Below are 13,030 nucleotides of genomic sequence, written 5' to 3'. Positions count from 1 at the left end.
AAGACTGGAATACCCTTTTTTAAAAGAAACATATTCCTACTCTCACCTGAGTAATGGAAAGCAGAAACAGGACAGCCAAAGAATATCTGTAGTACTGAGGCAAGGAGGTAGCTGAATTAGACAGGCCAAAAACTAAGGAAAAGGCAAAAAATGGAAATTAAGACCAAGTAAAGAAAACAAGAAACAAGTAAAGAAACATAGCTTAGGACATTCCATGTTTACTACTTGTTATTCGCCATCACTGTAAGCAAATACACAAGAATAACAATTATGTCTAATGCCCATAGTTCTATTACTACAAGAGCCAAATATTTAGTGCCAGGGACAGGACTGGAACCAATCCTCTGATGTCAAGACAGCCCTCCCTTGGCACCTAATCCATGGCTCCTACCCGCAGCTGTCATACTATCATTCTCATGAGTCATTATTCTACTGTTAATAAGTATATATATCTCGTCATCACTGGTAAGCAGCCATAGTCTGTACAGGTAAGGTTGGAAAATCGGTCAGCGATGCATCACATGAAGCTTACCTGCACAATCACAAGTGTGAGCTGACATTGTAAGAGGAAAAGGAAGCATTTCCTAATACCGTACGTTGCATTTCGAGCCTGTAATAAATACAAGTAAGAAGAATTTAGGCCAAGTGATAATTATTTTGGCTAGGTAAGAAAATAAGAACAGAATTATTAGATAGCATCATCTTTATAAAAAATAAATTGTGAAAAATACCTAAATATGTAGCATTCCATTCATTAAGCATTCTGCATTTTTATGCTGACCCCACATAAAATCTCTGTAAACTGCATATGAATATACAGTAAAATGCATATCTTAAAAGAAAGTATACATAAAATCCAAACTCCAAGGAGGTTTTCTTCCTCTGCAACTGATCAGTGCTCAACAGTTTCCATGAGTTTTTCAATCGTATTTAACCTATTTGTAATATTTTTGTTTGGCACTGGTTCTCTTTGAGGAGAGGGCACAGACAATGCTTCCTGGAAAAGGTATGCAAATAAGCTCTCCTCCAAAAGGAAGAAAACTGTCATCTATAGGTAGCTAGCTTGTAAGCAAATATCAGACACATCAATGTTACATGAGAGATGAGTGCATGAAAATGACAAGGGTTATCAGTCAAATCAGAGACACAGACTTGCAGATTGCACGATTTCCACATTTTTTCTTCTCCCCATCAGGAAACAGAAGGCTGGCATCTCACCCAACCAGAACAATATGCTTGTGGCTCCAAAACTGCTCTCTGGTAGCCCCACTGGCATTGCAAACATCAAAGCTCTCGCCCATACTGGTGCCACCACTGACCTGTTCAATGAGGCGGATAATGCTGACACTCTCCTCCCGCCTGAAGGATAGAGAACAAGGCAGGCTGTTAAGCTCGGCAGAGAGGTGCAAAGGAGAGAACTCTTCTGATGTATTTGCCCTAAGAGAGTCGCTCACATATCCAAACATTTCCCAGGAACACCGAGAAGGAAACAATGGATCCAGAGAAATACTAAGGGGAAATAAGACAAAATGAAAGGTCAACATAAACAGGCATAAAATAAGAATGGGCAGAGGTATGAAAGAAATAAAAAACAGTAAGTTAGAAAGTGAAAAGGTTTCAAAAGGACATAGAGGAAAAAGCCATGGATTCTATGCTGGAAGAAAAGCAGTCGCATTGAAGATATAGGAAGATATCAATCATCACTGAATTTTGAATCTATGTACTAAAAGCTTACTTAATTGGTAAATTAGTTTGATAAGCTCAGCCTATGGATGAGAGAACATCTTTTTGACTACATGTTGCAAAATTAGCATATAGAACAAACAGTATGTAGAACAAGTGATCTAACAATCGCAGATTCAAGTCCCTAAAGAAAATAAAAAAAAATAAAGTTAAAAAAAGGAAAAAAAATATATAAAAAAGTTAAACTTAAAATCTGAATCATGTCATGTCCAAATCTGTCATGTCAAAAACTGTTAATAACCTGCAAGATAATACTGTTCCGGGGCATGGTTACGGCCACCACTCACTATGTACTGATCGGTGATTGAAGCCAAGCCTCTATGTCTGAAAGCTAGAGGCTTCCAGAAGGAATAATGTTAATGTCCTACCTGTAGCCAGGCTATCAGTGCAGCAGCCGCATTGCTATAGACTACTATTAATGTGCAGATTAACTGAATATCTGCAGGTTAATAGTGTTTTGAGACATGAAAGGTTCCCATTAAAGGAAAAAAAAAAAAAGCATATTTGGCATCGCCATATCTGTAGAAGTCCTAATAAAATCTAAAATTAATTAACCTGTACAGTGAAAGCAGTAAAGAAACAAAATAGAAACTACAGTATTTTAGTTTTTCAGTTGCCACAAGTCCTGAAAAAAGAATGAAAACAAAATGTTGCATGTACCCCAAAACAATATTGATAAAAATGAAAAGCAAAAAGCAAGCCCACATCCTTCTTCATCCACGGAAAAATAGAAAAGTTTTTTCTAAAAATTTTCAAATTTGTTTAACATTTTTAAAATAGAAATAAATAGATTTTTGCGTTCTCACTGTAAAATCCTTTTCTCCGAGCCACTCATTGGGGGACACAGGACCATGGGTGTTAGGCTGTGTGCACACGTTTAGGAATTTTCGCGTTTTTTCACTACAAAAATACGATAAAACCACGAAAAAAAAACGCATACATTAAGCATTCTATTTTAAGAATGCACTCCGCATTTTTGTGCAAATGCTGCCTTTTTTTCCACGGCGGAATCGCATTTCCGAAAAAAAACGCAGCATGTTCATCGTGGCGATTCCGCACACATGAATGCATTGATCCGCTTACTTCCCGCATGGGGCTATGCCCACCATGCGGGAAGTAAGCGGATCATGTGCGGTTGGTACCCAGGGTGGAGGAGAGATGACTCTCCTCCAGACCCTGGGAACCATATAATTTTTAAGAATTAAAATAAAAAATAGTGATATTCTCACCTTCTGGCTACGCGCACAGCTTTCCAGCTCCTCGCGACGCTCCCGTTCCCAAGAATGCTTTGCGAAAATGACCTGTTATGACGTGGGTCTCGCGAGACCGCTATGTCATCTGGGATTATGCTGCGAAGCATTACTAGGACCGGAGAATGGTGAGAAGGTGAAAATATCATGATTTTTTTTTTAAATTATTATTTTTAACATTCTACCCTTTTTACTATTGATGCATCAATAGTAAAAAGTTGGTCACACTTGTCAAACACTATGTTTGACAAGGGTGACCAACCTGTCAATCAGTTTTCCAAGCGATGCTACAGATGCCAATTCCGCATGCGATATACCCGCGGCAGGAGTTGCGGAATTGCCGTGGAAATTTACGCGGCAATTCTGCAACGTGTGAACTTAGCCTTATGCAGCTGCCACTAGGAGGCTGACACAAAGCAAACACAAAAAAATTAGCTCCTCCTCTGCAGTATACACCCACACCCTGGCTCCAGCCGAACCAGTTCAGTGACAAAGCATTAGGAGAACATGAACAACATAAGGTACAAAACATCAAACCAAAGAAAATACTCAAACCCTCAGGCTAACAGGGTGGGTGCTGCATCCCCCAATGAGTGGCTCGGAGAAAAGGATTTTATGGAGAGTACACAAAAATCCCTGTTTCGCCTTCGCCTCATTGGGGGACACAGGACCATGGGACGTCCTAAAGCAGTCCCTGGGTGGGGAACCGACAGAACAAAATCAACCCACATCCGCGGAAGCCTGAGTGTGAATGTTGCAATGCTTCGAGAATATATGCAGACTGGACCAAGTAGTAGCCTTGTAAACTTGTTCCACTGACGCCTGGTGCCGAATGGCCCAAGAAGCCTCCCACCGACCAAGTGGAGTGTGCCTTAATCCCCGCTGGGATAGGCTGGCTCCTGAGGCATTAAGACTCTTGAATAGCCGAGCATATCCACCTGGCTATTGTGGACTTTGAAGTGGTGAGTCCCTTCCTGTGACCCTCAGAAAGAACGATCAAGGCATCCGTCTTACGGAAGGACGCTGTCCGTGAGATGTACTGTCTGAATGCTCTCACCAGATTCAGAGTTTGAAGAACCCACTCCACACGGTGTACTGGTGCTGGGCAAATCGAGGGCAGGACAATGTCCTCGTTAAAGTGAAAGGAAGAGACCACCTTGGACAAGAAAGACAGGGATGGGCAGAGAACCTCTTTGTCCTGGTGGAAAACCAGGAAAGGAGCTCGATAGGACAGGGCGGCTAGCTCCGAAACCTGCCCGATTGAGGTCACTGCAATGAGAAAGGCCACCTTCCTTGAAAGGTGGGCCAGAGAGACGTCCTGTAGCGGCTCGAAGGGAAACTCTTGTAGAACCCCCAGGACCAAGTTAAGGTCCCAGGCATCCAGTGGCATTCTATATGGGGGTACTATATGGCAGACCCCCTGAATGAATGTCCTCACCTGCAGCATGGAAGCAATTCTGCGCTGGAAAAAACAGATAAGGCAGAGATCTGGCCTTTGAGAGAGCTGAGCACCAGACCTGATTCCAAACAGGTCTGAAGGAACTCGAAGATGGTGGGAATGGAGAAGACGAGAGGAAGACGACCGCGGTCTCTGCACAATGCGAAGAAAGCTTTCCAGGTGGGGTGATAGATGTGCACCGATACAGGCTTCTCAGTGTTAATCATGGTGGAAATCACCTCTTGGGAGAACCCAGAATGGGTTAGGACCCAGGATTCAATAGCCAGGCCTTAAAACAGAGAGCCCCTGAGTTCTGGTGGCAATTCGGGCCCTGGAAGAGATCTGGTCGATCTGGTAGTCGCCAGGGAACGTTGACGACGAGCTGCACCAGCTCCGCATACCACGTCCGGCGTGGCCAGTCCGGAGCAACTAGGATCACTGGAACACCTTCTGCCTTGATATTCCTGATGACCCTCGGAAGTAACGGAGGTGGGGGCAACATGTACGGAAGCCGAAACTGATGCCATGGAAGGACCAGTGCATCCGCTCCAATGGCCTCTAGATCCCGGGACCAGCAATGAACACGCGCACCTTGGCGTTTTGTCTTGATGCCATCACATCCACGCCCAGAGTCCCCCAGCGGGAACAGATCTGTTGGAAGACCTCTGGATGGAGTGACCACTCTCCCGAGGTGAGACCCTGACAGCTGAGGAAGTTTGCCGCCGAGTTTTCCACGCCCAGAATGTGCACTGCTGAGATGACTGAGTGGTTCCTCTCTGCCCAGCGGAGAATGTGTTCCACCTCACGTATTGCGGTCCTACTGCCCCCTTAGTGGTTGATATAAGCCACAGCTGTGGAATAGTCCGAATGTATTCGGATGGGGCGACCCGCCAGGAGGTGATGGAATTGCCGCAGGGTCAACCAAATCACCCGAATTTCCAGGAGGTTGATTGGAAGACGCGAATCCCGAAGTGACCAGAGTCCATAGACCGTGTAATGACGAAAAACAGCTCCCCAGCAGAGAAGGCTAGCGTCGGAGGTGACCACCAGCCATTGAACCGAAAGAAAGGAATTCCCCTGGTTGAGAGAAGACCGTAAAGTCCACCAACTGAGCGTCTGTGTGACTCGCAGAGACAAGCGGCACCGCCGGTCGAGGGAGAAAGGGTTCCTGTCTAAGGTTGCCAGAATCGCATGCTGCAGAGGTGTAGCTGGGCGAGGGGAACAGCTTCCATCGCTGCCACCATCTAACCCAAGGCACCCATGCCGAATCAGATGGAATGAGGAAATCGGCTCCCTGCTGAAAGCCACCGGCATCAGGGGCTTATCTACAGCATTCTATAATGATGTAGATAAGCCCCCGATGTAACCTGAAAAGTAAGACAAACAGCTTATATTATACTCACCCAGGGGCAGTCCCGCTGCGGTCCGGTCCGATGGGCGTCGCGGTCCGTGTCTGGCGCCTCCCATCTTCATATGATGACCTCCTCTTCTTGTCTTCCTGCCACGGCTCTGGCACAGGCGTACTTTTGTCTGCCCTGTTGACGGCAGCGCAAAGTACTGCAGTGCGCCGGGAAAGGTCAGAGAGGCCCAGCGCTTGCACACTGCAGTACTTAGGTCTGCCCTTAACCCTCAGGGTTGACAAAGTACCCCTGCCCCGGAGCCGCAGCAGGAAGACAAGAAGAGGACTTCATCGTATGAAGATAGGAGGCGCTGGACGAGGACAGCGATGCCCATCAGACCCGAAACAAACAGGGACCTCCCCTGGGTGAGTATAATATAACCTGGTTTTCACGGCTCAGCACATCGCCGCCCGCACTCATGGCTCAGCACAGCGCCGCACGCACTCCCGGCTCAGCACAGCGCCGCCCGCACTCCCGGCTCTGCACAGCGCCGCCCGCACTCCCGGCTCTGCACAGCGCCGCCCGCACTCCCGGCTCTGCACAGCGCCGCCCGCACTCACGGCTCTGCACAGAAACTAGTTTAGGAGTTTCAGGTGCAGAATGGGTCACACCATTCCGTCCTTCTTTGGAACCACAAATAAATTCGAGTAGAACCCCTCGAGCCTCTTGTTTTCTGGGACTGGAATAATGGCTCAAATCAATATTTGAATCAATAGCGCGGTAAAAAGACAGGGCCTGCACCTGTCTTGGGGGATCAGAGGGGGAAGAACCATACCAGAGGGCGGGAAGAAAATTATATTTTTTATCCAGAAGACACCAGGTCCCTGACCCATTTGTCGTTAACAACAGAGAGCCAGACGTGACGAAATAGAAGTAGATGACCACCTACTCTGCTAGTGTCTACCAGATAATACCACAAGTCATTGCGCAAAGAATCTATGGGACTGTGAACCCTTAGATCTAGATTGTTTGGGTCGGCTCTTCTAGGACTGGTTGGTCCTGTACGAGACCTGGGGACCTTTGTCCCCACAGGGTAAGCGCCCCGATCCGGAAGAGGTGGTTGTAGTGGACCAACTGGGATTGCCGCGAAAGGACTGGAAACACATCTGTTGCTGATGGCAGAAGGGTCACCTAGTTTTCTGCTGGGGGAGGAATTTACTCTTTCCTCCTGTAGCATCAGAGATAAGTTGATCCAGCTTCTCTCCAAATAGAAGCCCGCTCTGGTAAGGCAGAGACGTTAAGGACTTTTTTGATGCAGAGCCCACTTTACATTCCCTGAGCCACAGTGCCTGTCTGATGGTGACGGCGTTGGAGGCTGCAAATGTACCAGATAGTCCCTGGCCAGAGAGATCTGATTGGCCAGATCCGCTGCCTCCTGGTGAAGGTTACTACCTTGAATGGCTCTGGTCAGGGTATCTGCCCAAGAGACCATAGCTTTAGCTACCTATGTCGTGGCAAACGAAGGAGAGAATGCCAAGCCCGAGGCTTCAAAAACTGAATGGGCAAGGTTTTCTATCTGACGGTTTATGAGGTCTTTAATGGAGGAACCATCTGGTAAGGACAGGAGGGTTTTGGTAGCCAGGTGGGATACAAGTGGTCCAACTGGAAGGGATTAGACCCATTCCTTCCACAAATCCGATGAGAAAGGGTATCTTGCCTCCAGAGGTTTCTGACCTGTAAAGCGTTTGTCTGGACGCTCCCTATGCTGCCGAACTATGTCCTGAAACCCAGGATGGTTGGAGAAAACCCTATGAGGGCATTTTGTCCTCTTGAAGGATAAAGCGTGATCCGGGGGCAGAATTAGAGTCGTCGCCAACCTTCAAAGTCTGTTTGACGGCCTCAATGAGACTGTCCACCGTCCCCTGATAATCTGGTGAGTCTAGGTCGAGTGATACGTCAGACTTGTACTGAGAGTCCTGGTCGCTGCGGCCCCTGAGTGATGAGGAGTGAGAAACGGAGCCCACGGATGCTGAAGCATGAGAGGGCCAGGGAGACGTGCTATGGGTCTGTTTTCTAGATGCCTCTAAATTTTTTGAATGAGAACGGCCCCTGCTGGCCGACGGTTCCCGTGAAGTAGAGGAACCCTCAAAACAGGCAGGCAAATGTCCCGTCCCTTGGATCGTGGAGGGACTCAATTGCTTTAGCTAGTAAAGCCATGGACTGCGACAGTGATGAAGCCCACTCAGGGGGACTAAGTACACGGGGTTCGGTAGCGGTGGAGAGCTCCTGAGCGCATTCGGGATCACAGGTGTTGCAGAGTGGTGTACTCTGTACCTGTGGCAATGCTGTCTGGCAGGTGGTACATGAGGTGAAAAACACTATGTGTTTTGTTAGCCTTCCTGGATGTCTTACGGAAAGACATGGTGCACCCCAGTATGTCCCTGCAACTGCCAATATGCCCCAATAGGGAGGATGGCTAAGAAACCCTGGTGAATACTGCAGAGAAGGGCCAGTATGTCCCTGATTCTGTGTATCGCAGTTCTTACCCAGGTCCTGTGGCCCTGTCAGTCCTCCCGGCGCTGCGCTTCTCTGAGCAGGCCACCAGTAGAAATCTGGCTGGATGAAGAGACTGCGAGCCCGAGGCTTCAATCCGCCGGGAGTTGCTGGTGTGAGATGCGACCATACTGTGCAGTGGAAGCTGCACATGTAACGAAGCGCCCGGGAGATAAAAATGGCCACCGGGACTCCAGGAGGTGGTCTTGCGATGAGTGAGAAGTGCCAAGAGCGTGGGCAAAGCCGCTGGGCGATGCAAGGAAGTGGGCAGAGCTACTGGGTTGCGGCCTAGACAAGGTCGAAGCCGGAGCCTACATTTGTAGGCACCGGACGGAGCACGCTGGGATCGCCCCAGGGGATGGTGCGTGCTACAGGAGCCCTCCTGCCGACAGAGACCTGGGCCCCCACTTACCCGTGGAGTTCCTGAGAAACCGCCGGAGATCGCAGTGCCCGGCTTCTCTGCTACAGGTCAGCTGCTGTAGCGTGGACGGTGCAGGGAACCCTCCATCAACCATCCCTTTGACAGGTAGGTGGAAAGGGATCGTCCGCCTCCTTCCATCAACGCTGTTTATCAGTGGTGATGCAGAGGAGGCTGCACGGACTCCAGTAAGTGCCTCTGGACATCCTAGGGGTTAACTCCTCCAGGATAGGACAGGGCTGATGGTCCGGCGCAAAAAGCCTGGCTACAGAAGTAGGTACATGGAGGTGACACTCCATGTTCCCATGTGTTGTTGGTGAAGGGAGAGCGGTGCCCTGAAGACACCCGTCGCCCCTAAATAAAAAAAAAAGCTCTGGCATGCCATAGTCAATCGGTGCAAGAGGGGGTACATGGAGGCAACACTCCACGTTCCCACCTGTTGATGGTTTGGGGAGATCGGAAACCTGAAGGGATCTGTAGCGCCTTGTACCTTTTGAGAAAAAAATTAAGAATAAAAAAAAATAATAATAATGAAAAATGTCTGAATCAGACCCATGTGCCTCCTACAGGCACTAAGTATGAACTGGTTTGGCTGGCGCCAGCGTGTGGGTGTATACTGCAGATGAGGAGCTCATCCTTTTGTGTTTACTTAGTGTCTGCCTCCTAGTGGCAGCAGCAAAACACCCATGGTTCTAGTCACCTCCAATGAGACGAAGGAGAAGATGCATTAAGTTTGGTATCGCCAGAATCATGTCGACATGAAAAATCATGTTGCTAGGTCATTTTTACTGGAGAATAAATGATACAAAAACTGGACAATACACTGTAAAAACAAGACACAAGATACAATGGCAGAACTGTGGGTTGTTTTTTTTTTTTTTTTTTACCATTTCATTGTAATTGGAATTTTTGTTGCCATTTGTCAGTACATTGCATGGTAATATGAAAGGAGTCATTCAAAACTAACTAGTCCTTTAAAAAACACACCCTCACTTGGCAATGTCAACTGAAAAATAAAATAAGTATGGTTCTTGGAAAGAGGGAATAAAAAATAAGAAACACAAAAATTAAACTTGACCAAGACAGGAAGAAATTAATAAATACTGAAAATTACAAAGAACAAAAATGAATCTAAGCAAGAAGGAAATTCACATCTCGAGAAGAACAATTCCATTTGCATGCAAGAGAAGGTGGAGTAATACAAGAACAGGGGACAAAATCCAGCATCACAAAACTACAAGCAAGACAGAAACAATACACAATTGTTTATGTAAAAGAGTAAACACTGCTGATAATTACAGGAACAATGAAAAAGGTCATAAATCAAACAGACGGGCATGAGAAGGGGGCTGGGCTATACTAACATATAGAGCACAGACAAAACCATAGGCCGAATAAGAATGAAAAGACATTGTGGCTATAGTATGCTGAAATGTCATACTATAGTATAAATTCGGTTAAAAGGTATTGATTGACTATTGTAAACTTTTTTGGATCAAAGCAGAAGAAAGTAAAAAAGATAAAAAGGAGAAAAAAAATAAAGCAGCTGACCTGATATCACTTTGTAAGAACAATCCACTGTTTCTGATGCTTGCAGAACTTCCCATACAGCATGTTACCTCCCCGTACTCCTGCATGATCTGGATCATTTCACACATGGCTAGGAAACACAGAAGAATGAAAACTAGGGCTGTGGAGTCGGAGTCTGTGCCTATTTTGGTGGAGTCGGTATAAAATGGACCATTTCCGACTCCCAAAATATATAATACATTGGGTTTAGTAATATAATGCAGATTGTGCTGTAAATATTTTCATAAGAACTTGGGAAAGTTATGAAATCTATAATATAACGGTGGGAGCGTCACTCTGTCCGAAGCCTTTATAGACTGCGCAAGCGCGATGCACCGCGCCTGCGCAGTCTGGAACAGAGTGACGCTGCCTAACTTACTTATTCCCCCCCAATATACCGGCCATGGGGGCTCCACACACCGCCCGCACTCCCGGCTCTGCACAGCGCCGCCCGCACTCACGGCTCTGCACAGCACCGCTCGCACTCACGGCTCTGCACTGCGCCGCCCGCACTCACGGCTCTGCACAGCGCCGCCCGCACTCACGGCTCTGCACAGCGCCGCCCGCACTCACGGCTCTGCACAGCGCCGCCCGCACTCACGGCTCTGCACAGCGCCGCCTGCACTCACGGCACAGCGCCGCCCGCACTCACGGCTCAGCACAGCGCCGCCTGCACTCACGGCACAGCGCCGCCCGCACTCACGGCACAGCACAGCGCCGCCCGCACTCACGGCACAGCACAGCGCCGCCCGCACTCACGGCACAGCACAGCACCGCCTTCACTCACGGCACAGCACAGCACCGCCTGCACTCACGGCACAGCGCCGCCCGCAATCACGGCACAGCACAGCGCCGCCCGCACTCACGGCTCTGCACAGCGCCGCTCGCACTCACGGCTCTGCACAGCGCCGCCCGCACTCACGGCTCTGCACAGCGCCGCCCGCACTCACGGCTCTGCACAGCGCCGCCCGCACTCACGGCTCTGCACAGCGCCGCCCGCACTCACGGCTCTGCACAGCGCCGCCCGCACTCACGGCTCTGCACAGCGCCGCCCGCACTCACGGCTCTGCACAGTGTTATATACTGCGTGGGCTGTGCTATATACTGCGTGGGCTGTGCTATATACTGCGTGGGCTGTGTTATATGCTAAGTGGCTGCTATATACTAAGTGGCTGCTATATACTAAGTGGCTATGCTATATACTACGTGGCTGTCTGTGTTACGTGGGCTGTGCTATATACTATGTGGCTGCTATATACATACATACATATTCTAGAATACCCGATGCGTTAGAATTGGGCCACCATCTAGTGTCCTATAAATATCTGTTCTGTTCCTGATCTAAGGATTTCGGCTTTTAGTGGAGATGAATCTGTGCTTCACTTTATGAACAGGCTCAGTAGTGAGGCAGGGCTGTGGAGTCGTGGTCAGGGAAATTGAGGAGTCGGAGGTTTGGCATACAGACTTCAGAGCACTGGTGTAAAAGAGGGATTTTTGGTACTCACAGTAAAATCTCTTTCTTGGAGCCTTTATTGTGAGACACAGGTAACCATGGGTGTATGCTGTTGTAGCTAGGAGGCTGGCACTAGGCTAAAAAAGGAAAATAGCTCTTCCACAGCAGTATACACCCACCGAAAGGCACAAAGTGCCTCAGTTAGTGTTATGGTATGTGCACACGTTGCGGAAAGGTGTGCAGATTTTTCTGCACTGATTTTGGTAAATCCGCACTGCTGAATTACCGCAGATTTACAGTGTTTCTTGTGCGGATTCCACCTGCAGATTCCTATTATGGAGCACGTGTAAACCGCAGCGGAATTCGCACAAAGAATTGACATGCTGCGGAATAAACAACGCAGCGTTTCCGCACATTTTTTCCGCAGCATGTGCACTGCGGATTTTGTTTTCCATACATTTACATGGTACTGTAAACTCATGGAAAACTGCTGCGAATCCGCAGTGGCCAATCCGCTGTGGATCCGCAGCAAAATCCACAATGTGTGCACATACCCTTACAGCTGTAGGAGAAGCAACCAAAAACTCAACATATGCACCAACCCAACAACAAAGGCACGTAGGCCCCCAAAAAACGGTACAAACAGTTAGGGTGGGTGCTGTGTCCCCAATGAAGGCTTCAAGAAAGAGATTTTACAGTGAGTACCAAAAATCCCTCTTTCTTTATCGCTTCATTGGGGGACACAGGTATTCATAGGATGTCCCAAAGCAGTCCCAAGGGTGGGAACAGAAGGAATGCAAGGATAAAAACAGACATAGGTTGGCGGGTGAGTAACCGCCACCTGCAGCACCTTCCCTTCCCAGGCCTGCATCAGATGAGGCATGGGTATGAACCCTATAAAACCTCACAAAAATGTGCAAGCATGACCTGGTCGCGGCCTTGCAAATCTGTGACGAACAGTCCACAGCCCGGGTGGAGTGAGCTCTCACTCCCAGAGGAGGCTGTTTGTCCTCAACGCAGTATGCCTCCAAAATTGCCACACGAATCCAAAGGGCAATAGTGGACTAAGAAGCTGGGAGCTCCTTACAACAACATTCAGATATGACAAATAGAGAATCGGATTAACTAAAGGAAGCAGTCCTTGAAAGGTAGACTCAAATAGCTCTGACCAAATCCAGCTTGTGGAGGGACTTCTCCAGGGGATGGACCGGAGAGAGACATAGAGAAGGAAGGACAATGTCTTCATTGATGTGAAATTAAGAAACC

The 13,030-nt window shown here is 48.1% G+C and overlaps 1 protein-coding gene across 5 annotated transcripts in view; it reads right to left on the bottom strand.

Moving 5' to 3' along the window:
* The window catches only part of TMEM94 (transmembrane protein 94), a 184,495-nt gene that overhangs the window by 39,537 nt on the left and 131,928 nt on the right, over positions 1-13,030 (bottom strand). For 4 of the 5 annotated variants that reach the window (XM_069752181.1, XM_069752182.1, XM_069752183.1 and 1 more), the window contains 4 exons: positions 10,294-10,402; positions 1,320-1,509; positions 533-610; positions 47-132 (listed from right to left, as the gene is read on the bottom strand). In XM_069752181.1, the coding sequence (XP_069608282.1) occupies positions 47-132; positions 533-610; positions 1,320-1,509; positions 10,294-10,402 (463 nt within the window). The remainder of the gene's footprint in view (positions 1-46; positions 133-532; positions 611-1,319; positions 1,510-10,293; positions 10,403-13,030) is intronic. The other variant, XR_011318417.1, reaches the window with a different exon arrangement.

The sequence above is a fragment of the Ranitomeya imitator genome, chromosome 2 (assembly GCF_032444005.1).
Source record: "Ranitomeya imitator isolate aRanImi1 chromosome 2, aRanImi1.pri, whole genome shotgun sequence".
NCBI classification, from domain to species: Eukaryota; Metazoa; Chordata; class Amphibia; order Anura; family Dendrobatidae; genus Ranitomeya; species Ranitomeya imitator.
This window is presented reverse-complemented; position numbering and strand designations above follow the sequence as displayed.